This window comes from Ranitomeya variabilis, chromosome 1 (assembly GCF_051348905.1).
Source record: "Ranitomeya variabilis isolate aRanVar5 chromosome 1, aRanVar5.hap1, whole genome shotgun sequence".
Lineage (NCBI taxonomy): Eukaryota > Metazoa > Chordata > Amphibia > Anura > Dendrobatidae > Ranitomeya > Ranitomeya variabilis.
In genome coordinates, this window is record NC_135232.1 from 1,118,855,503 (window position 1) to 1,118,880,804 (window position 25,302).

General features: G+C 48.2%; 1 protein-coding gene across 1 annotated transcript; it reads left to right on the forward strand.

Annotated features, from left to right (window-relative positions):
- The first annotated feature begins 1,449 nt into the window (after positions 1-1,449).
- On the forward strand, positions 1,450-24,040 carry KDM3A (lysine demethylase 3A). Its single transcript, XM_077280240.1, has 28 exons — positions 1,450-1,638; positions 1,721-1,909; positions 2,299-2,477; positions 11,358-11,513; positions 13,010-13,120; positions 13,862-13,964; positions 14,186-14,310; positions 14,413-14,482; positions 14,567-14,649; positions 14,732-14,884; positions 15,365-15,525; positions 15,919-16,454; positions 16,542-16,743; positions 17,217-17,431; positions 17,512-17,664; positions 17,793-17,888; positions 18,394-18,521; positions 18,604-18,763; positions 18,857-19,029; positions 20,294-20,530; positions 20,649-20,820; positions 20,938-21,028; positions 21,171-21,301; positions 21,493-21,612; positions 21,717-21,856; positions 22,462-22,638; positions 22,725-22,859; positions 23,387-24,040. Exons 1-28 carry the CDS (start codon positions 1,539-1,541, stop codon positions 23,465-23,467), a joined length of 4,377 nt encoding a protein of 1,458 aa, XP_077136355.1. The 5' UTR covers positions 1,450-1,538; the 3' UTR covers positions 23,468-24,040.
- The last annotated feature ends 1,262 nt before the right edge of the window (positions 24,041-25,302 follow it).

Consider the following 25,302-nt stretch of genomic DNA (forward strand, 5'->3'; position numbering starts at 1 on the left):
TTTCCCCCTCTTCTGAAGTATTTTTTTTTTTATAAATTATAATTTTTACCCTTTCTCTGGGGTAATTTTTTTGTAAATTGTAGTTTTCACATCTTCGGAGGTAATTTTTTATGCAAATCTTAATTTTCCCCTCTTCTGAGGTTTTTTTTTTGTGCAAATTGTATTGTTACCCTATTCTAGGGTAATTTTTAATGTAAATTGTAATTTTCCCCTATTCTGAGGTAATTTTGCTTGATAAATTGTAATTTTCCCCTTGTCTGATGTAATTTTTAATGTAAATTGTAATTGCCCCCTCTTCTGAGGTATTTTTTTTTATAAATTGTAATTTTCCCCGCTTCTGAATTTTTTTCATAAATTGTAATTTTCCTCTCTTCTGAGGTAATTTTGCTTCATAAATTGTAATTTTACCCTTGTCTGATGTAATTTTCAATGTAAATTGCAATTGCCCCCTCTTCTGAGGTATTTTTTTTTTTATAAATTGTAATTTTCCTTTCTTCTGAGGTAATTTTGCTTCATAAATTGCAATTTTCTCCTTGTCTGATGTAAATTTTAATGTAAATTGTAATTTTCCACTCTGTTGAGGTAATTTTTTAAGCAAATTGTGATTTCCCCCTCTTCTCCGGTATTTTTTTTTGGAAATGTCAAAATGTGACTAATCAGTTCCACATTTCCATAGTGTAACTGTAAATCTGAACCCAACTTGGAAATTTGACCCTAAATTATCTTTATTCAATACCTATTTTGTATCCACCATTGGTAAGACCGATTTGTGCTTTCTACATTTTATCTATAAATTGACTCATTTAGCAAATTCCATTCCCTAATTTCCATTTTCCGTCATAAATAATGAACTTTTAGTGGAAACCCGAGTAGAAACCCCGCCTTTTTCCTGTCAGAATCGTCACACAATGAGCAGTGGGTGGACTTTGACCAACCCGCCCGCCATTACGAGTCAACTCCGGCACTACTGGAGAGACCACAAAATGGCCGCCAACGTGTGACTCCCGCCCTCCAAGCCGCGCCACTCGGGGAGACAAAGCTTCGCGGCGGTGCCTGGGTTGGACGAGTCCAATAGGCAGCGCTCGGGGGGGCAGGGACGTAGCGAGAAATCGCGCCTCTAGTTCCGTCGTTACTTATTGACTTCTTGCTTTTTTGTTGCCAAACCCGTCGAATGAACCAAGATGGCAGCCAAGAAAACAAGGCGCAGCCTCGCTTTGGCTATGACATGACTAATGGGATCCGTCCCGAAAACCCTCCCCCCGGCACCAGCTGCCTTCCTGCCCCACCCCCTCCTTTAGACACTTTCTCCCGCTGCGGATGCACAGAGCTGCACGTAGTCCATGCCTTAGTAAACCAAACCCGCTTCTTCCGCCGACCGGAACTATTTTTCCCCCTCTCCCGTCGCGGAGTAGCCGGTTTTCTACATCCGCTTGTTACTTCGATAACCGAGAAAGCCTTTACACCGTTTGTCTTCCGCTCTATAAACCCGTTGTGAGTCAGTGGGCGGATGGAGGACTTTTTCGTGTCTGCGGTGGCGGATGGATACGTCAAATAGTCACTGTGGAGTCCCCTGTGCTGTGAGGAATTGCTCTAAGTTGAAAGTGGAAGGGGAGGAGCTACGGGCGCTTGGCAACTCAGGTCGGATTGACAGACTCACTCCACCAATGGGTAGCTAGGACACCTCATCTCAGCCCGCCCCTATTTCCTCTCCCTCCAATAGGCGCTAGAGAGGCGTGGCTTGCAGGGTCGCGTGTAGTGTTTGTCCTCCTTTCCTGCATAGTAGTGTTCTGGCCGGAGCGAGAGCAGGGGGGAAGCGACAATAGAGCGGGCGCTGGCTGCTGCACATCGCTGCCGCTTCTGCCGTCAGTCACCCAGCGATCACCGGTGCATGACAGGGGCCCTAGTAACGGTGAGTACCAGACGGTGTTAGTTGGGCGTCAGTAATGGCCGTGCTCGGGTAATAGTATGCGGGCTTATCCTCCTTTCACCCCTGGCTAATTAGCATATATGGGGGTCATTAGCATACATTATAATGAGGCTGGCCATTCTAATATGGTGGAGAGTGTTGGCCTCGTTAGATTTGCGTAGTCCTCTGCTTGCGCCAATCCTAACATGACCGTGGCGCATCTTCTGTCGTGACTTTTGTGAGTTCCAGAGGGAACGGCGTCTTTTACCGTCTATTTAGGGTTAAAATTGTCTGTTCGTTCCCTTACTTTGTATGGCGTGTTGTCCGCACGCTAGTTCCACAACCTTTTTTTAATTTGTACTTTTTTTGTTTTGTTTTTTTTTACCGCTTAGGTGTAGCCATGATGGTGCTGATGCACCAGGGGATGGTCCACATGCTGGTGGGGCAGAGGTTCGCCTGCGTTTTGGGGAGTAACCTGCAGCTGGACATCGCTCAGATCCAGGACTGGCCGTGGAAGAGCGGCGTCATCCGGGCCGCGTCTCACAAAGACATCAACTGCGCCGAGCTGAAGGTAGGTGACGACGTCCGCGGTAGACGCTGGCGGACGGTGCGTGTCTTGTTATTACGCCGGAGTCGTCTTTGCTGCATTGTGTTTGTGGTTTGTCGGTGGCTGGTTGACGCTTTTTCAGTTGTGGCTTGTGCGGCAGACTCTGCGCAGGTCTGACTCCGGGTCACACATCTGTCATATCAGGACCGGCCGCCGGTGTCATCATCTGGACTCTAGTTGGCCTACCACACCGTACTATGCCCAAGAGTGTTGGAGGTGAGACACCGACCTCATTTTCAGCTGCCGATCCCGTAGTCCTTACACGCGATTCTGTTGTTGCCATTGACCGTCTTGTTGTCCACACCTGTGAATTTCTTCTGTTGTGAATCATCCAGTACGGTCTGAGATTGGGTCACGTATCCTGGGTACCCCGCTCTGCCCTGACTTCTGTACTTTGCAGGCTGGTTAGTACTTGTGGTCGGTCTTGGAACATGTCCTGCGTTGGGGGCTCTAGTCTTGGCCCAAAGGCTAACTAGAACTAGTTGCGTATTTGTGGATGTATAAAGCCTTCAATTGGGGGTTATAAGACCAATGGCTACGACTAGGAATGAGCGTGTCACTTTGTGCAGCTTCAGCCCATTGTGGAGGCCAGTGCTTTCTGGCTGTGGAGAGGAGCTTCCCGTTTTGGCATTTGTTTCTGTAGCCCAGCCCGACGTCATCTGTGTAAGCCGAGACTGGGATCCCGGAGTGTGAGGAAACTCGCACAGCTCCTGACCACTAGCCTGGCGTTTCACCAAACATCTGTAGTTTGGACCTGCGTTCGTAACACACATGGTAGAACGTGACCCTTAGGTTCACATTGCGTTAATGGGTGTCCGCTAGCGGACTCCGTTACATGGCGCAATTGTCGCAATTAACGCTATGTAACGGGTCCGTTAGCGCACCCATTGACCGCAATGTGCTAACGGGTCGCTAACGCATGCCATTTTTGGCATGCGCTAGCGATGTCCCGTTATTTTCGAACGGACCTCGAACGCTGCTTGCAGCGTCCGAGGTCCGTTCCTCGCTAGCGCAGATCGGGATCACCAAACGCGATCCCTTTTGGGACATTGCATTAGCGCAATCCGCTAGCGTATATGCTTAACAGATTGCCCTAACGCAATGTGAACCTAGCCTTAGGTCAGTGCTTTCTGGCTGTGGACAGGAGCTTCCCGTTTTGGCATTTGTTTCACTAGCCCAACCTGTCATCTGTGTAAGCTGAGGCAGTGATCATGGAGTTGGATAGGAGCTTCCTGTTTTGGCATTCGCTTCTCTAGCCCGACCTTACGTCATCTGTGTACGCCGGTACTGGGATCCCGGAGTGTGAGGAAACTCGCACAGCTCCTGGCCACTAGCCTGGCGTTTCACCAAACATCTGTAGTTGGGACCTGCGTTCGTAACACACATGGTAGAACGTGACCCTTAGGTCAGTGCTTTCTGGCTGTGGACAGGAGCTTCCCGTTTTGGCATTTGTTTCGCTAGCCCGACCTTACGTCATCTGTGTAAGCTGAGGCTGTGATCATGGAGTTGGATAGGAGCTTCCTGTTTTGGCATTTGTTTCGCTAGCCCGACCTTACGTCATCTGTGTAAGCTGAGGCTGTGATCATGGAGTTGGATACGAACTTCCTGTTTTGGCATTTGTTTCTCTAGCCCGACCTTACGTCATCTGTGTAAGCCAGTACTGGGATCCTGGAGTGTGAGGAAACTCGCACAGCTCCTGACCACTAGCCTGGGGTTTCACCAAACGATCCTCTCATCTGTAGTTGTGACCTGCGTTCGTAACGCACATGGTTGAACGTGACCCTTAGGTCAATGCTTTCTGGCTTTGGACAGGAGCTTCCTGTTTCGGCATTTGTTTTGCTAGCCAAACCTGACATCATCTGCCGTGACTGGGATCATGGAGTGTAAGGAAACTCACACAGCTCCTGACCACTAGCCTGGCGTTTCACCAGACAATCTGCTCATCTCTAGTTGAGACCTGCGTCTGTAACACACGGTAGAGCGTGACCCTTACGTGCACTACTGAAACTAACCAATGTATTTCTTCTCGACACCATCTGTGTCCACAGGGCCCTGGTGGTCTGGTTGGCTTTCTTTGTGTTGGTAGGCTTAAACATAACATACGACGGTCTATAGTAAGAGCTTATTCCTGACACATTCTCCTGCAGGCTGAGCCTATGCCATAGCGGTGTTCTCTTCTCCGTCATTGGAGCTGCTCCAAGCATGGCTAGTGTTGTCATACCAGCAGCTCTCGTGTTGGATGAGAAGTAGCTGTCCTACCCTACAGAAAGGGCCAATGTTATAAATCCGCTCTGAGATGGGTTGTACTGGGAGGTGAGAGGCGTCCACAATGGATGGCCGAGTATCACACATTTCATACTGATTAATAAGACCTGCCGGGCAAAGTACAAGAATTGGTTTCTGATGGCGGTCATGTGGGTAGCACCTTCTATAGTAAGGAGAAGTGCTAGGCGATCCCGTTAAATTGCACAAATATAGAGCATATTGTGTTGTACGGCAGATCTAGCTTCTCGTTGACAGCGAGGACGGTTGCAGGCGGCTCCTACCTGTACGTTTTGGGAGCTGCCATCACCCCAACCTCCCATAACTAGTATTGGAGCCAGTGGTCTAGGATGTAATGGAACTGTATGTGAATGTAAACTCGTGGTCAGGAGACAGATTCTGTCCTGGTGCAGAGGTAGAAACCTGCTGCCGACCACAAGCTGAATCTTCTGTACAAGTGATATAAGGAAGTGGTCTTATATGAACACCCCGGGGGTCTCCGTATACCCCTGTATGTGTCTAGTGTGGGACATGTACACCAATCTGTTCTTGTCTTATAGGACTTTATTCAGGATATAACTAGGTTCTTCCAACTTCATTTTCACAATTAATTGATGAAAATGGAGCACTGCTGTGGCATTGTCACCTCTCTCGGTGATGGGGGTGATTTTGAGGATATTTGACAGTGTTGGTGACACATAGCACAAGGATTTACCGCTGGTGTTGGCCTTGGTGGTCGTGTCATACTAACGTGGTCATTAGGTCTTGACTGATAAGTTTACCGTTTCCTTCCTCTTACGAAAAGGAGAGGTAACATCATCCAAAGCCAAATGATTGGCAGTAAGGTGTCCATTTATGACCAAATCGGATGGAGCCCTTTGCGGTGTTGAGGGGTCTTCTCCAGTTTTGGGAATGCTTGTAGGTGAGTGATGCTCATCTGGTGGTTGCTTCCCGGCTCCGTGCTGTTGCTCCTCCCCAGCAGTCAGTCACTTCCTGTTTTGCTGGCCATGCTGTCTGTACGTGCTGTCGACTCTGCAGCACCACAGTAGCACTGTAAGTTTGGGACACCATGCCAATATGGGAGCAGACCTGATTAATTGGGGAAATTGGCGGGGCGAAGCGTCTCCATGCAGAGCCCTGTCTTTTGCCATGTGCCCAGCTCTTGGACGCACCAAAGGGTTATTCGGAGCCGTTGCTAGTCATTTACTACAGGATCAGTCGTAAGCGGCAGCCAGAAATGAGTTCCATGTGTAGGTTGGGTAGACAGCTCTTGGCTCCAGCCCAGCTGCGGCCACACTTCACACGGCCGTGGCATCTGTGTATCAGACTGATTAATCCCTCGTGTTGCGCTGACGTCTCTTGTTTCCGTTGGTTTCTTCCTGTTTGGGTTCTGCCCATTTAATGGCTGCGTCCACAATACAAGGGCAATGATCGGCGATGGAGCGCGTCCTTCGTCCACCTCTTGCCTACTGTAAGTGTTGGCGCCATAGTGCGCCCATTCTGTTGCTGGGCAGAACAGAACATCACAGAATTCTATTACTCATGTATTGTGACTACGGAGATCCCCTGGCTTTTTAGATGTTGTGTTTTCTATTAAGTTGCGGCAACGTCTTCGGCACATGGCTGGATTCACAGGCAGTTACTAAGCCATTGTCTTCTTGTGAACATCCTCTGCTAGTGTGCAGGGCGGCCGCTGCGCTCCCCACCCCCAGCTGGTATGCATTTGGAAGTTCCTCTGTGTACGTGCCGTCTGCCTTCCCCGGGAGGAGGGGGATCGCTTATGGAGAGTGTAAACTTGGGCTCAGCAGGAGGGGAGCGCCCAGCCAGTGCTTGTAGTGACTCATGTTATATGAGGGGAGTGTCTCGGCTCATCCTGACATGACTGACTGTGACAGCGTGGGCTGGAGCGACAGCTTTCGTGGTTTTCTTTGATCGACGCTTTTTGGAAAGTGCAAACGTGACATTATCAGAGTGTAATGAAGCCAGTGTCACTTGTGATCACCATCTGATTTGTCTGCATTTCATGTTTTTTTTTTGTTTGTTTTTTTTTGCTGTTATGTCATTTATCACGAGTCTTAAATTAAGCTTCGTTAACTTTTTAGTGGAAGCTTAACCCTACTGAGGACGTCTTACATTTGGCGTCACATTTGCATACTTTCTGTTTATGTTTATACACCGTGAACCTCCCTCAAGACATCCCAGCAGCCAGTCAAAGCCTTCCTTTCATTTTCAGCTCAATGCTCATTGGCTGATGGCATCGCTCACATGGCTTCTTCCATTGGATGCCCGTCTCGATTCTTTCTTGTTCGTAATTTCCACCATCTTCATGGATGGGCTTGTAAATTGGAATTTTGATAATTAATTGGGGTTTTCGTTGTTTTTTTTTACCATGTATCCTGTAGCATTAAATAACTCCAAGTAAAGAGGTTGAAAACCTACTGGCTTCTTCAGTCTTTGCTCTGGGCCTAGTTGCAGGGAATGGTCCCAGCTGTCGGGAGGAGATGGGAATGTTTTCTGCTTGCATTGCAAATTACATACTATAAAAGGAGGCCGTGCGAGGCTTTGTACTGGCTAGGGAGATGGACGGACGGGGAGGATTATACTGGCAGCTGGGATCTTCAGTTGGCTTATGTGCGGAGCCACTTGCTTCATTCAGGGTGGGCTATTTCCATAGGGAGCATTGGGTAACAAAAGCTCTGATCATTCCTATGGACATAATCTGCTTTTACTTTTATCAGTCTTGGAGTATTAGAAGAGCTGAAAAGAAGATCCAGTCTAGGACATTTATGGCATATCACCATATCTGTATGGTATGTATCACTAGTCTGTAGGATGTTGGGCACCCACCGTCAGCCAGACATCTTCCCGTAGAGCCGTCTATGCCTACCCATCTCTCCTCCAACGGTGTGCGACCGGGCCATGTTTTAGTGGCAGATGGGGCTCCTTGTCCATTTGCCATACATGTAACACCCCTTTAACGATGGCCGAACTCTTGGCTGAGCGTGCAGATGGTCACAATAGGGAAAGGAGAATAAGTCGGTGTCTGGCCCTTTGTTTCATCACTAAGAGATTTGTGGCTCCTTAGGTGGTTGGCTAGGCCGGCCATGGTTTACAGCAAAAGTGGGGAACTTCAGGGCCATTTACATCCCTCGATGACCTTTTATCGGGTTCCCGAGCAGGTTCTCACGGACCGCATTCTTGGGCAAGGAGCTGTATTTTGAAGGGTATGCAATGAAAGATTACATCCTGAAACCAGGGTCAGGATGTACGGTACTTTGTGGGTGGAGTTTACAGCCCCCGAAGGATGGTATAAATATCCAAATGGCCCTTGGCAGAAAAATGATTCGCCACCCCTCGTTTACAGGGTAGAGGGAGTTTAGATCTGATGACAATCGCAGTACTACTCCATTCCTGAGACTGTCAAGCACCTCTACTGCGGCTGATCACAGGAACTAATAGCGTGCACAGCAGATTTAGAGAAGTCATGCGCTTGGTTTCTCCTTCCTCTTGAGATAAACCTGTGATAAAGTTGGCTGCAAGTGGTGACTGGATTATGAAACTTGTTGGAGGGCCTCACATCCTGTGCAGGGGTCCACACTGTTCTGTAGCAGTCTGACAACCTCCAGCACTGACATTTGATGTGGTTCCTCTTTGCCCAAAATTGCCCCTATGATGGTTATTCAAGGTCTTGTCTGATAGTTCAGAGCCACATGATGATGATGATGACTTGACCATGCACCCTCGAATATTCAGTCCAGGATCCATCTGTGCTTGATGGATGAGGTCAAACTGGTTCACCCTGTCCAACATCTCCTCCCATCTGTGGTGGGAAATCTCTTACTGTAGTTGGTAATTTGTCTTTTTGGAAGTCCTAGCCCCTTTGATGGATTTTAGCACAAGATCATTTGGAAATGTTGTCTGTCTCGTTTCCGGTGGAATCGCTCGTGCAAGCGATCTTATTGTAGAATGTCACCAAGCGAGACCCCATTACAGCATAGAAGACCATTTTAGGAGAAGTGTTCCACTTGGGCATGTAATGAGTTAAATCACCAGATACTGATGACATGTATGGATGATGGAGTGTTGATGAATTTTCCGTCTTGTACGGGAAGTAGTGGAAGACTTCACCCCATTCATAGTCCTTCTGGGCGCCTCCTCCCTGTGCATGTAAACATGGGATTATTAGCCACGTGGTGGCACGTCCCTCCCCAGTATTAGAGGAGGGCGGTGGTGGATGGTGCCCGCCCTCCGGTGACAATGCAGAGCACGCACTTCTGACTACTATTGTTTCCACCTCTCGCCTTCCATCTCGCTCAACTCTCAGACATCTGCAAGTCTTGTATTTCTGAGCTTCTCTACATCTGGAACCAAGCAACATTTTTTTTTTTTTTTTTAATACTGATGCAGTGTGTATAGTGGGGGAGATGCTTAATCGTCAATTCCTATCAGATGTCCCTCATCATAGTAGTCAACATTTCCAACCTACAGATAAGACAGCAGATGACCTAAAGCTTTGATGGCGGTCAGCCTTTTTTCTGACCCTCTAATGTATACTCGGCCCAGTCTAGCATGCATGTGTTTAGGAGTGGTTTTCGAGAGATCCAAGGTTTGGGCAGGCAAATGGATAGGGTTCAGCAGCGGTCCCTTCCATTGTTACCAAATCTCTCTCCTCCCCAAACACCCCCCCCCCCCCCCCCCCCCCCCCATACACACACAAACACACACACACACACACACACTTTACTCAGTTACGTGCACCCTCTATTTGGCCAAGCAGGCTTGTTTTCAAGCTAATTAGTTGCTGCAAGACACCTGGCGGCTGCATTGGCCATGTTGAAATCCCCTCTTGTCTGATCTATCTTCTCTACCCCCGGGATGAGTGTGGATAGACCCCCCACATACATTACAGTCAATATTATTTTTTTCCTGCTGAAAAGAACCGACTTCATCTGATATCTAATGTTTATGGCCAGATTAACCCCTTCCATCCTTACTCCCAATAGCCCCCAACATCTTCCTCTTGTCACCCTCATTCACATCAGTGTAGTGTTCCAGCCTCGCCAGGAAAAACAGCAAATTGTAAAAACTGCTTGTCTGTGTTATTACATATCTGCCGGTTTGCACATAGCAGTGTGAAGCGAGGCCATGCTACCTGGGGGGGGGGGTCCCCATCTGCTGGGTTCCTCTTGGGAGGGGTCCCCATCCGCCGGGTTCCTCTTGGGAGGGGTCCCCATCCGCCGGGTTCCTCTTGGGGGTGTTCCCATCTGCCGGGTTCCTCTTGGGGGTGTCCCCATCTGCTGCGTTCCTCCTGGGGGTGGTTCTCCGTCTACCGGGCTCCTCTGGGGGTTGTTTTCTCTGTCTTCCCAGCTCCTCCGGGGAAATTGCCTCCGTCTGCCGGGCTCCTCTGAGAGAGGGTGCCTGTCTGCCGGGCTCCTCTGAGAGAGGGTGCCTGTCTGCCGGGCTCCTCTGAGAGAGGGTGCCTGTCTGCCGGGCTCCTCTGAGAGAGGGTGCCTGTCTGCCGGGCTCCTCTGAGAGAGGGTGCCTGTCTGCCGGGCTCCTCTGAGAGAGGGTGCCTGTCTGCCGGGCTCCTCTGAGAGAGGGTGCCTGTCTGCCGGGCTCCTCTGAGAGAGGGTGCCTGTCTGCCGGGCTCCTCTGAGAGGGGGTGCCTGTCTGCCGGGCTCCTCTGAGAGAGGGTGCCTGTCTGCCGGGCTCCTCTGAGAGGGGGTGCCTGTCTGCCGGGCTCCTCTGAGAGAGGGGGTGCCTGTCTGCCGGGCTCCTCTGAGAGAGGGGGTGCCTGTCTGCCGGGCTCCTCTGAGAGAGGGGGTGCCTGTCTGCCGGGCTCCTCTGAGAGAGGGGGTGCCTGTCTGCGGGGCTCCTCTGAGAGAGGGGGTGCCTGTCTGCCGGGCTCCTCTGAGAGAGGGGGTGCCTGTCTGCCGGGCTCCTCTGAGAGAGGGGGTGCCTGTCTGCCGGGCTCCTCTGAGAGAGGGGGTGCCTGTCTGCCGGGCTCCTCTGAGAGAGGGGGTGCCTGTCTGCCGGGCTCCTCTGAGAGAGGGGGTGCCTGTCTGCCGGGCTGCTCCGGGGGTGGTTGTCTCTGTCTGCCGTGTTCCTCTGAGGGGTCTCCATCTGCCGGGCTCATCCGGAGGGGCCTTGTCTGCCGGGCTTCTCTGGGGAGTTCCTCCATCTAACTGGCTCCTCTTGGGGGTGGTCTCCGTCTGCCAGGCTACTCTGAGAGAGGATGTCTCCATCTGCCGGGGGGTTTGTCTCCGTCTGCCGGGCTTCTCCGGGGAGTTCCTCCATCTAGCAGGCTCCTCCAGGGGGTGTCTCCGTCTGCCAGGCTCCTCCTATCAGTCTGCCCTCCTGTCGCGGGTTATACTTGCATGTGACTGGCACAGATTATAGTCTAGATGCCCCCGATCAGCAGCCTTGAATGAAGATGAGGGCGTTATGTTTTGGGGTCCATGCTGTATGTGGGAGGGAGGCGAGTCGCACGTGGTGTACACACAGCGTTGCCTCTTATCTAGTGACTTGCGTACATTGTATGTCGTGCGGTGTAAACCACTCTCGTGCTTCTTGTGTCTGCAGGTTTGCGTGGAGTTTGAGGATCAGCCATGGGAGAAGAGGATGTGGATCGAGGTGTACGGCTCCCAGTGCCAGTTATTTCTGGTGGAGCACAGCTTGGCCATCGCAAACCGCAAATGTCCGAGTAACCCGTCTATGTCTGTACTGTGCCCGGCCATGGTGAGTATTGCTGTGTACTGACCTGTAGGAATAGCACTGGGGTGGGCACATGTGGCCGCCTCTCCGTTTACTGCCCATTCTGGGGATCAGTGGGTGTCCCAGCTGTTTAATCCGCAAGGTATCACCACCTGGTGAAGTTGTAGTTGCATGTCTCCTTAGACTGATGCCAGGAACAGATTTATAGAGGTCGGTGAAGGAGTCTGAGCCATGATCAACACCGTGATAACACTCAGTCCAGTCTTGTGGAAACGTCCTGAATGCTCAGACTGCTCTCAGCAGGAAGGGAAAGGCAGAACGCTGGCCCGTAAATCACAAGCTGCCGTCAGTAATCATGGAATCTGGTCCTGGCAAATTCCTGCAGCTTCGGCTCAGAGCGCTTGGCCAACATAATTGATGCCTGCAGATAGACATGCAAAATAATACAATAACTATATGCAGCTTTCTACTTCTGATGCTCCTCTTCTGATCGCATTGGTCTCGGACGTCGCTGCCGATTGTAATGTATGCAGTCAGTGGCATCGGCTGCAGGCATCATGTGTTATATAGGCTGTGAGATGTCTGCAGGGAGCATCGGGGGCGAAGGGCAATGCCAGGGGTAGAAGGATTGTGTATGCGTGCTATTATTTTGCATGCATTGTACAGCATTACCATTTTCTTGGACAACCCCTGCAATAGACTGTGAAATATTCTGAAATACGCCCTTACACAAAGATAATATTTGCTTCCTAAATCCAAAATGTATCAACTTTGGTAATAGTCATCATGAGAAATGTGCAACCATTTTGCCACCGCCATGTCTGTATGTGCTGCTGCTCCTGACACAGATCTTACAGTCCGCAGCTTGTGTCTGCTCGCCCTTATTTCATTCTTAGAGATAACGACAGGGTGGGGGTAGGAGGAAATGCACAGTTCATCAGTGCGGATAGGGGAACGCATCCATGTTTTTAGGGAAGGCAGGTTACACAGGCTGTAAAGATGGCACACAATGCAGTCTGCCGAGCGAGGAGGGGATCATCCAGGTGGCTTATTAAGGCAGGAGTTGAGCAAGGAGGGATGGGGTATCGCACAATGCTCGCCATCGGTGTGTCCGCACAAAGGAGATTCCTCCTGAGAAGGGGAAAGTCATTTCAGGATAGAAGCTGTGCTGGCACATGAGAGCCAGTGAAGACGGCAGCATCCTGGAATCGCTCACCTCAGATCTCACAAGTATTTCTGGGAGGGACACATACTCAAGAAAAAAATTCTGAAATTTGGATCATGCTGCAAACTGCATATCGGGGTTTAGGAATGAAGGTTGTACTGTTGTACTTCGGCCCAGTCCTCCTGTTTTCCACGGTGAAGATGTACATATCCATAAAAAGGGGAAGCAAAAGCTAATGTTAATTTCCCAGTGATTTCTTGATGTTTAGGGTCCAAATGTTGCAAGTCTGATTAATGATTAGACAGATGTTTCTACTAATGTGTTGGGTTTTTTTTCTTTCTGTCCTTATCTACAGCAATATAAAGTGTTGATGAGCAAGGTGTCCATGCAGCCCATGACTTGCATACAGTTTCTTGGAGATAAAAACAAAGTTTTCATGAATGAGGATGCCGTGGAGGGATTACGGGTAATTGGCCGCCTGCATTCTTGTGCCCTTTATTAATGAGATGAGGAATCGTATAAATAAATTGGTAAAACCACGTTTTCTACTAGACTCGCGTTGCCCGAACCGCCGCCGACATCTGCCCGACCGCACTATGGCGGACTAATAAGATTTTCTCAAACTGAAAAAATAAAGCTAAACTTAAAATCAGGGTTAATTAGGAGTCTTTTTTTTCTTTTTTTATTTAGGGTACATTCACACAGCACGATCAAATCGTGATTATTTGACATCACGTGAATGTACTCTCAGGATGCCTATTTCTATACATCATGTGGTTATGTGCATAGATTGAAAAATTCTCTTTTTTTTTTTTTTTCTTGTTTTCATATTTTTTTCCCTCCCATTTTTTTATTTATATATTAGCATCACTTTGATCATGCTTTTACAATCACAGCCAATACCGGATTATGTTTAAATATATATTATATTATATTATATTATATTCGTGTATTATAATATAATATTATTTTTAAGGGGGCCAGTACCTGCAGTCCTTTTGATTGCTAGTTCCATAGTGTAATTGTCGTTCTCCAATGAAGCCCGGCCTCAGGCTGCACAGGGGGACCACGATGGTGGCCATGACTGCCACTTTTACAGACTGGTGTCGGCCATGTAACACTCATGCAGTCCCCAGCGCTGACGTACCACAGTTGAGTGGAGGTCCTCAGGCCCTGCCGTGAGCTGACTGTTGTCATCTTATTACAGGATCGGGACAGCTTGAAACAATTTATGCAAGGAAACCGCACGTTTAACAAGGCCTTCCAGGAGCTGATAACGAAGAGCGTGGATGAGAGTCGCATACTGCAGGGTGAGTCCACATGGTTTTGTGCTACGTTATTGGGGCGTGTTAGGAAACCTCGGCTTACATGGGTCTGCCAGTATGTTGTGTCCTTGCATTATACTGGCAGCCTTTTTATTTCACTTGCTTGGCTTCAGTCCATGCCGCTTGTTTATAGCCATAGAATAGAAACGGGATACCATATAGCATCCCTATATATCACCATTTTATTTATTTTTTCTTTTATAAAGGTGCCAAAAATGTAATTGGCTCGTCTATAAAAGTGTATAGCATGAGTGACGGGTATCAGTGGTTCAACGCGACGGTAGTGAACACGAGCACAGCCTCCCGGACGCTGCAGATAAAGTGTGAAGAGGTGAGAATCCCGCCGTGCCTTACTGTGGCATCGGTTCCAGGAAAAACCTGAGAATCGCCAGTATCGATGTGTTGCATTTATTACCTGTGTCCCCCCTATTAGGTTCCCAATCTAAAGATTATTGATCCAGCTCTGATCCACGTGGAGCTCATCCATAACTTCACCGAGAAAGGTAAAGATCTCATCAGCTTATGCAAGATGTCACAGCGGCATCGCGTATCCGATGTACCTGCTGACGACTTGTTACCTATTTTAGCTTCGGTAAAAGGCAAACCTATGAAAAGGCGGAGTGAAGGTGGGATGCCGAAAAAGGACGCGAAACAGAATAAAGTGGAGAAGGTAGGTGACCCCTTAGAAACCACTCATGTTTGCACGTGTAGACTGTCCACAGATTGTCATCTCTATCGTGCCCTCATTTTAGGCACCGGCTAAGGACACAAAGAAGCCGAGCTTCCTTACCTACTCCAGAGATGACGGGAAGACGCTGGTAGTGGTGGACAACCCAAAGTCCTCAGGGAAACCTCTTAAAAATCTCACGAAAGCGGCACCGAAAAGTGAAAAAGCTGAGCAAACAGTGAGTGCATGTCCCGGACATACACTATAGGGATGGAAGAAGTCCGATCAGTACCTCCTAAGCTATTGTCTAGGGCTGGACTGCTTTCCAGGACGGTCAGCTTTTTTCTAAAACAGACACTCTTTCTCTTTAATGTGTAGCTAATAAAGTGACGATTTTATGAATATGGTTTAGTTTCTTTTGCTGGCTCATTTCTATGTCTTTATTGATATTGGGACTCCAAAATGGTGTACGAAGTATTAGTTTACTTGGCATGGGTCTCTGGATCGTTTGTTGGTTTCTAAGAACACCTTTTTGCTCGACTCTTAGTTTTATGATCCGATGTAGGACTTAAGGATGAGAAGGTGGGATTTCTTTTGTGCTTTCTTTTCTCCTTTCTTCGATGTTCAGTGGAATCCGCTATGAAGATATTTTTGTTGTTGAATTGTCTGAGGGTATTGTGCTCTTCAGTAATTAAGCCGATATTATATTTCTTAATAGACCGCATCAAATCTGTCACCCAAGCAGTCGGTGCCGGTTGGATTTGGAGAAGCCTTGCTGGGATGTACCGCCACTACGCCTTCCAGCCCAAACCAATCCTCCCAGGCGACACCACCCCAGGCAAACTCTCCGCCAAGCTTTGGTGCTTCGACACCTCCAGGGTAAATCTATTCAAAAGTCTTGAAATAAAAAGAAAATAATAATTTTGGTGCAAAGATTTATATTTAAGGTTTTATGTTTCCACTTTGTCTCCAAAAGTTTATATAGTTGGCTCTTTGACTTTCTCCGGACTCCTATGGTTTTGGCTGGAGCAGTAACTTCATGTCTTCAGCGCTGCAGGCAATCACTGAGCTCAGCGGCTTGGCTGCAGCAGTGACGTGCTCTGTAAACATGAGATTTACAGAATCATTTGCTCTTTTTCTTATGTTAGATACATAAAAGCATTTGTGGGTCCTCTTTTCTTATTATGGGAAGATCGCAATCCTGAAAAAAGTTTGAAACCGAATCAGATCTGGAGCTTTTATATCTAAAATGATACCTTCTTCTCCGTTCAGGAAATGTTCTCAAAACTTGCCAAGCGAGACATCCTCCATTCTGAATGGCGACGGGAAGGAGGAAGAGGAGGGGAACTTGTTCCTCAGCGCAGCAATGGCACAGGGCAAGGGGCTCGGATTTGGCCTGACTGACAAGTCCACCGCCAGTTCTTTCTCCTCTGGGGCAGGCTTTTCATCTTGGTCCAACCAGGCGAACGGTGATAACGGGCAAAAAGCAGAAAACCTCTTTGCGGCCTTTACAAAACCCTCAACCGTGTTCCCCAAGGGCTTTGAGTTTTCCGTGGAACGCTTTCCTGACAAAAACACCTTGACGGTGAAGGACTCCCCGCGGTTAGGAAGCTCCGAGGCGTGTAAAAACCTAGTGCACCAACCGCCAGGTGTATCGAGTGCGGCCCCTGCGACTGAGAAGAAAGCCGCCATTCATCCACCGATTGTGAAAAGTGAATTCAAAGCTAAACTGCAAAATATCATTGCTGGTCATAAAGCACTAAAAATGGAGGTCTCTCCCCACAAGAGTCCCATTAAAAGTGACGGCGGTGAGTAGTAGGCTGAAGAGGAGTGACCGCAGTGCTCGGTGTCTGTGCTGTTTGGTTTCTAATATGAGTTTATCTTTTCTCTTCTAGTCACTTACCCCAGATCGATATTGCTGGACCCTCAGAAGCTGAAAAGGCTCCAATCAAGCGGCGACTGCTTTGTCCAGGACGGCTCCTGCAACGACATCGCCCCACACCTGCACAAATGCAGAGAATGCCGCCTGGACCGGTTCGGACGGAGCAAGGAACAGAGGGATGCTGCCGTCTTCTGCCGCTTCTTTCACTTTCGGAGGTGAGTGTCGCGACACCTTGTTTGAATTGGGTTCCTTTGTTGTGCAAAAAAATTAGATCATTGTCTTGTTGAATGCAACAGTCATCTAGTTGGTGGCCTCAGCGTTCACAGGCTGTGCCTCTGGCCTCACCACTCAGGAGTGGGACACATGACGCCAGTAGCAAGGCACGTGGATGATGAGGCTACTGACTGGCAGTGGCTGACAAGTGCGAGGACCGCCAAAGCATTGACATTGTAATGGGGGGATAGATGATCCATTGTATTTTATTTTTTATCTTGCACCTTGTTGGAAAATCCCTTTAAATTGAAAGCCTAAAATTCTGCCTACCTGCAGCCACCACTAGAGGGAGCGCTTTGCCTTCAGTATGCAGTCAGCTCCTACACTCCCTCTAGTGGTGGTTACAGGTTGGACATTCTACCAGTCTTTTCAAGTATCCGTCTATTCAAACACGACGCGCGTTTCTCGTCCCCAGGTTGCACTTCAATAAGCATGGATTACTGCGTGAAGGAGGCTTCCTGACCCCCAATAAGTACGACGCCGAAGCAATAAACCTGTGGCTTCCATTGATAGCCAGCGTTGTGGATTTGGACCTCGACACGGCCAAATACATCCTAGCGAACATCGGAGACCACTTCTGCAAGCTCGTGATGTCCGAAAAAGAGGTTATGGCTTCTGTAGATCCACAAAGTAAGAAGAAAAAAAAAAAAAAAAAACGTTGCAGAATTTCTGTAAAGGTCTCGTCCACTTAACCCATCTGTCCTCTGCAGAGCAAGTGGCCTGGAAACGTGCTGTGCGCGGCGTGCGGGAGATGTGCGATGTGTGTGACACAACCATCTTCAACCTCCATTGGGTTTGTCCCAAGTGCGGCTTTGGGGTGTGTGTGGACTGTCACCGGATGAAGAAGCAGAGCCTGAGCAGTGGTGAGCGTCGTGCTGGAAAACTCTGCATAGTCACTCATTTTAGCCTCTTACTCTGCCGTTACCGTCTTGTGCCGTGTATAGTAGTTGCTGTTGATTTGACAGATTTATTTTTTTTATTTTTAATAAAGGCAATGATGAAGCGGATTTTGCATGGCTGAAATGTTGCAAAGGGCAACTTCACGAGCCTGACAACCTAATGCCAACCCAGATCGTACCGGGGAAAGGTAAGCGATCCTCACACATGTCCGGCCTCGAACTTGCATTCCCCATGTAATAACAAAGCTGGAGCGTCTTTACTCAGGACTCTGTGTTGTTCTGTTCCTCTGTTATTCTTCAAGGAAATGTATAAAGGTTTGACAACGATAAAAGGGCTTCCTTTTATTACACCATTAGGAATAACAGGAACGGCGCAATATATAGCTCTCTATTCAGGAGGAATAATGGAGGAACGGCACAATGTGTAGGTCTCATTTTAGGGGGATAATGGAGGATCGGCACAATGTGTAGGTCTCATTTTAGGGGATAATGGAGGATCGGCACAATGTGTAGGTCTCATTTTAGGGGATAATGGAGGATCGGCACAATGTGTAGGTCTCTATTCAGGAGGAATAATGGAGGATCAGCACAATGTGTAGGTCTCATTTCAGGGGGAATAATGGAGTGTTTTTGGGGAATACAGGTAATTAGGAGCAGGTATTCGTTTTCTGACTAATCCTACCTCTTTTCCAGCTCTGTACGATGTCGGAGATGTTGTCCACTCTGTAAGGGGCAAGTGGGGCATAAAGTCCAATTGTCCCTGCTCCAACAAGCACCAGAAGCCTTTACCTAAACCGGTGGTGAAGGAAGAGCCGAAGCAGGTGTGTGCTCCTGACTGCAGGCAGCGTTGGCGCTTTAGGTGGAAGGAGGTTGTGTTCATGACCGTGCGATTTCTTGTTACAGAGTTCTAGTTCTGAACCCACAAATGGATCCCTTCCCCCTAGCAAGACTCCTGCACAGGATCTGTTATCGGCCAGTAGTAAAACGCCTTCGTCTTCGCTCTCTGGGCCTTTAAGTTGGCTGACAAATCTTCCAAACACAAACGTGAACAAGGAAAACAAAGGTGAGTGGACAGGAACAGGTTTTCCCCGGAGTATCGCCGTACCTGCTCAGTTACAGGCCTCATTGTCCTCACGTGTCTGTCCTCTGCCTCCAGATAACCTCTTCACATCCACGTTGAAAACGGAAAATAAAGCACTACCCTCTTTCGCTAGTTTCGGAAAGCCGGCCTCCGCACTGCAGCCGTTCAGCAGCTCCATACTGTCCCCAATGAGCAGCAACAGTTCTGGATTCTTAAGGAACCTCCTCAATTCCTCCACCAGCGTAAAGGTGAGCCCCTGTGTGTGTCCGACCACTGGCGCTAGGAGTCGATTAGGTGATCGGGCACGGAGTAGTCCTCCATGGACCGGTCTCTTCAGTTAGATTCATGGTAGAGCACATGTCACGGCTCCTGAAAATAATGCCCACTGAAGAGCAGTCCCATGATGGGGTGCAGAATCAAAGATTCAGGGAAGTAATAGGCATGGAGACAAGAAAGTTGGGGGGTCGTACTAGTCAAGAAGGTACATTGAGGTCAAATAAGACTAAATTTCTCATTGCCCAAGGGAGGAGAAAAAGATGAGGGGAAATTGCCAGACATGGAGAGGAGCTGTAGATGAAAGACCTCTCTCCTTGCAGCTTCCTCCCCCCCCAGGACCTCACTGCTTGCAGCTTCCTCCCCCCCAGGACCTTGCTGCTTGCAGCTTCCCCCAGGACCTCGCCGCTTGCAGCTTCCTCGAGCCCCCCGGGACCTCGCCGCTTGCAGCTTTTCCCCGGGACCTCGCCGCTTTCAGCTTTTCCCCAGGACCTCGCCCCTTGCAGCTTTTCCCCAGGACCTCGCCCCTTGCAGCTTTTCCCCAGGACCTCGCCCCTTGCAGCTTTTCCCCAGGACCTCGCCCCTTGCAGCTTTTCCCCAGGACCTCGCCCCTTGCAGCTTTTCCCCAGGACCTCGCCCCTTGCAGCTTTTCCCCAGGACCTCGCCGCCTTGGAGCTTTTCCCCAGGACCTCGCCGCCTTGGAGCTTTTCCCCAGGACCTCGCCGCCTTGGAGCTTTTCCCCAGGACCTCGCCGCCTTGCAGCTTTTCCCCAGGACCTCGCCGCCATGCAGCTTTTCCCCAGGACCTCGCCGCCTTCAGCTTCCTCCACCCCCCCCCCCCCCCAGGACCTCGCAGCTTGCAGCTTCCCCCTCCCAGGACCTCGCCGCTTGCATTGGAAGGGGGGTGAAGGAGAGATAAGCGTTTCATGGCACAATAGTCCTAAACCCATTTACCCGCCTCAGTCTTCTGTGTCCCTTCCAATGATACAAGCCAGAAAAAATGACACAATGACAGCCCACCCCTCCCCTCAGTATCATTACCCCTCGTGTCCATGAGAGGTGTCTGGTATTACAAGAGCAGCCATTTAAGGATATACGATGACGTGGTGGGTTTCTATACGGCCCCTTGGACGATAACTAGATGCTAGACAATTCTGGATCTCCTTTTGCACAGCCTCGAGTTGTAAACACACAGATCGTAATATTGCTGGTATAAAGCAATTTGTTTTTTTGTCTGCAGCCTGAGGGCGGTGAGAAGAGCACGCCGAAATTGCTCGACGACATATTTGCATCTTTGGTTCAAACCAAGCCCATGACTGATCCAGAAAGGAAGCCGCATGGTCTCGCCGTTCAGCCCAGTCTCATGGGATTCAACACGCCGCACTACTGGCTCTGCGACAACAGGCTGCTGTGTCTACAAGATCCCACTAACAAGAGCAACTGGAACGTCTTCCGCGAATGTTGGAAGCAAGGGCAGGTGCGTGGTCCGGTCCATGGACTTTGTAGTCTATCATCTCACTCTGATCCTGACTGCGCATGCGTCATTTTGCGCCATTGTACGAGGCTTTACCGGTGTGTTCTCTTCTCTTTTCCAGCCCGTCATGGTGTCTGGAGTGCACACTAGATTGAATACCGATCTCTGGAGACCCCAATCCTTCAGAGATGAATTTGGGGAGCAGGAAGTGGACCTGGTGAACTGTAGGACCAACGACATCATCACGGGAGCCACTGTGGGTGAATTCTGGGACGGCTTTGAAGACATATCCAGTAAGATTGGTTTCTTATTTGACAAACAGCCGTAGTTTAGATAAATAAGAGTTGTGTTGTGTGTATTACGGCTGGGGAATATCTGACCGTAAACGAAAATTAATTCTTGTGTTTCAGAACGCCTTAAAAATGATTCTGGAGACCCCATGGTTCTAAAACTGAAGGACTGGCCTCCGGGTGAAGACTTCAGAGACATGATGCTGTCACGGTATGTTTTCTACTCCTCTTTTCTGATGTACTTTGCTTTTTATGTAGCTTTATAAAGCTTGGGGAACGCTGGTGGTAAGTTATAGGTGGACCCCAACATTAGATGAATTGCGTGCCGTGACCTCATTATTCCCTTATTACAGTTTTGATGATTTAATGAAGAATATTCCGCTGCCCGAGTACACCAGGAGGGAAGGCAAGCTAAATCTGGCCGCCCGGCTGCCTACTTATTTTGTCCGCCCTGATCTGGGACCTAAAATGTACAACGCTTACGGTAAGTAATTCGGGTTTTAGAAGATGGCTTCTACTTTATTAGCCTTTGGGTTTGATTTTTTGTTTATTTTATTTGGATGAATCCAGGGCGTTAGACCAGAAATAAGAATGTTATAAAGGGTTGTCCATCTTGGTATTAATGTTATGCTTTTCTCTTTTTTTTTAATTTATTTAAAAAAAACAAACAAACAGGTTTAATTACTCCAGAGGACCGGAAATATGGTACAACCAACCTCCACCTGGATGTATCCGATGCTGCCAACGTGATGGTTTATGTAGGGATCCCGCAGGACGAGGGCGATCAGGAGCAAGGTTAGAATTCCTGTTTAGTTTATACAAAATAATTTTTTTTGTTTTTTAATTTTGTATTTCGTCACATGAAATGTTAATCGCTCCTGCTGTTCTCTATTTCACAGAAGTGCTCCGAACGTTCCAAGACGGGGATGCGGATGAATTAACCGTGAAGCGATTTGTGGAGTTCCAGGAGAAGCCGGGCGCTTTGTGGCATATCTATGCAGCCAAGGACACCGAGAAAATCCGACAGTTCTTGAAAAAGGTACGGAAAATTCTGCCTAATATAAATGCCCACCTCTCTACACACCCAAATATACCAGTCTTGGGCCTCCTGCAGCCATCCGCAGATCTGTGGCTGCACACAGACCTCGTTGCACGGACAGGCAATCGGAGGACGACCGCTAGCTTCATAGGCAGCTGTCACTCTGTGGTCGGGAGAGCCATAGCCAGACCGCGCTGCAGGACAAGATCCGAGCGATTTGTATGAATGTCTGAATGAGGCAGAACGCATATGACCCCTAATAGAGACCAACTATCTGCTGCTACCACCCGGTGTAGATCTGTACTGGAATGATCATCCATGTACGCAGGCTTATAGAGTACTATTAATTCCACAGCGCTTTACGTACATTATTATCCCTGTCCCCATTGGGGCTCACAATGTAGATTCCCTATCACTGTCTTTGAAATGTGGGAGGAAACCCACACAAACCCGGGGAGAACAAACAAACGCCTTGCAGATGTTGTCCTTGGTGTGATTTGAACCCAAGACCCCAGTACTGCAAGGCTGTAGTGCTAACCACTGAGCCACTGTGACACTCACTGCACGGTGCTAACCACTGAGCTAACTGTTGCCGTCCTCTTTAGGTGTCGGAAGAACAAGGACAGGAGAACCCAGCAGATCACGATCCCATCCATGATCAGAGTTGGTATCTGGACAGTACATTGAGGAAGAGGCTGCTCCAGGAACACGGGGTTCAGGGGTGGGCCATTGTACAGTTCTTGGGAGACGCAGTCTTCATTCCAGCGGGAGCCCCCCATCAGGTGCGAGTACGGTACAGGCTCATGTCGCACGCCGCTCTGTTATTACGCTCCCTGACAATCGTGCTCTCATCCCAATCTCTTCTCAGGTTCACAACTTGTACAGCTGCATAAAAGTGGCCGAGGACTTTGTATCTCCGGAACACGTGAAGCATTGTTTCTGGCTGACTCAGGAATTCCGCTATCTCTCCCATACACACACAAACCACGAGGACAAGCTTCAGGTACCCGGCCTCCATACGGGGTCTTCATCATTGCAAGCCCTGCTCTATTCATCAGTTGTTGTGCCATTTTTTTATTTATTTTTGCCTCCCCTTACTTTTGCTGAAAACAGGATGTAAAAATTAGATTTTGTATGGTGGGTGGTTGCGTAGAAGTCCACTCTCTGCCACTTGCTGACCCGAGATAACTGCAACATAGGTTGGGTGAGGCATTCAAGGGGTTGTCCACGTTCCACTGCTAGAATAAAGTAAAGGCACTGCTTATTTCCTGGACTGGCGACATTCTCCAGGCAGCCACGTGACCACGTCCCACGAAGGATGCAGGCACATGAACGCTGTTGGGCACAGCACTGCTATTGGAGGATTGGTGCTGGCCCAGGATGTGATTTTTGCAGCGTTTTGATTTTATGATTGGCAGTGAAATAAGTGTATTCCCTTTAAGTGCTACGAGTGAGCATTCGGCACTACTTTGTGTGTATGACTGATGTTGGCGTACTTCTTGTATAACCATGTCTGCTTCCTCCCTGCAGGTGAAGAACGTGATCTATCATGCAGTGAAGGACGCGGTCGCAGTACTAAAGGCAAATGAAGCCAGCCTGGGAAAGGTGTAATGCTGACCCTGAATTCACCGGACAGATGGCCACTGGCAGCTCCGATCTCCCTCCTCCTCCCATCATTAGCTCAAAGATCTTTACCTCGTACACAACATGAACTTTATAGGAGATGTTTACAATCCCTGCGATCAACCGACGATCACCACAAGATTGGTTCTGCATTGCCCGAACGACGACTAACTCCTCTCTTCAGAGGCGCCATACTCTATATCATTTGGGGGAGTAAAACAGAAAACCAAAACTTTTTCTAGACTGTACAATATATACCTCTTGTTTTTGGAGACTTTCTGAAAACATTGTGTAAACCTGTTGAAATATGCTTCTGAAATTGTTTTTTTATTTTTTTTGGGTGGGGGGGTGCTCGTAGGACGGCAACATATTATTTTTATTTTATTTTTTTTTTTAATTCTTTTTTTAATACACTGCAAGCTGTTGTAGCCATGAAGCATTACTAGGATGCGCGTTCTACGTAAAATGTAAATAAGCAGGATCTTATAATTTTACATTGATCTAGAACTAAGCACTGACGTGCCTGGAATTGTGTAATTATTAAATACATTCTGATTTAGATTTTGTTGGCTCGTTTGACTCTTAATTCAATTAACATTACTTCTGGTTTTTTTTTTTAACCTTTTATCAGAGAGAGTCTGTGGGCTGGTACTTTTTTTTTTTTATTACATACTTGAGAAGAAACTAATAAACAGTAATTTGTGTTTGTATTTTTGGTGTTTTTGCTTTGTATGAATGTTGTTTATACCTACAATCGTGTTCAAAAGTCCTGCATAGGCGTGAAGAAAACTGTATGTTTCATACTTCTGCATCTCTACAGTGAAACTGGTGGAAACATATATGTTTTTGTAATCCCTCATTGTATGCCATACTCATTTTTGAATGTCCCAAGTGTATAAATTGTTATGGTATGCGCATTTTTTATAATTTTTTTTTTACAGCATAACCATACCTACACCAGTACAGTGTGTAGAATGGTGAACAGGTTTCTAAGTTCATTAACTTCCAATGCAAGTTCACACAGACTTAAATTTTACTTTTTAAGATTTATTATTTTTTATTTAATTCAGAGTCCTGAAAAGGGCCTTTTGAGCGCATCTTTAGCTTCTAATACTTTATTGGCCAGCCTTTGCTCTTGAGCACCAGCTTGCATCTCTGTGGCATTGAGTGAACAAGCTTCTGCAGATGTTCACGAGTGATGATGTGGTTCCAGGCCTGTATCAGAGCCTCAATCAACTCACTCTTGGTCCTTGGCTGTTTTCTAGATATCTCTAATGATACCTTGTGCCACAAATTTTCAATTGGATTGAGGTCCGGGGACTGAGCTGGCCAGTCAATAGTAGCCACCTTGTTCTTCCAACACCATTGGCTGCCATACAGCCCCAGACCATTACTTTCATCGGATGTTTCACAGAGAAGCTCAAACACTCTGGCTTGTACTCTTCATGTGGGAACCTTCTCACATAAGACTTGCCATCATTTCCTAAAATTCAAAAAGTGCTTTCATCACTAAATAGCACTTTTTCCCACTCCTCCTTCCTCCATTTTAAATATTTCTCCTACGCCTCATTGGGGAACACAGGACCATGGGTGTTATGCTGCTGCCACTAGAAGGACACTAAGTAAACACAGAAAGAATAGCTCCTCCCCTGCAGTATACACCCTCCTGCTGGCTCTCAGCTCCTCCCCTGCAGTATACACCCTCCTGCTGGCTCTCAGCTCCTCCCCTGCAGTATACACCCTCCTGCTGGCTCTCAGCTCCTCCCCTGCAGTATACACCCTCCTGCTGGCTCTCAGCTCCTCCCCTGCAGTATACACCCTCC

What these genes read in the sequence shown, in the direction of transcription:
- KDM3A (XM_077280240.1), top strand. Translation starts at nt 1,539, where the DNA reads ATGGATACGTCAAATAGTCACTGTGGAGTCCCCTGTGCTGTGAGGAAT. An exon ending in TCAACTGCGCCGAGCTGAAG is followed by an intron (nt 2,478 to 11,357) that starts GTAGGTGACGAC and finishes TTGTGTCTGCAG; the next exon opens with GTTTGCGTGGAGTTTGAGGA. An exon ending in TCCCATTAAAAGTGACGGCG is followed by an intron (nt 16,455 to 16,541) that starts GTGAGTAGTAGG and finishes TTTCTCTTCTAG; the next exon opens with TCACTTACCCCAGATCGATA.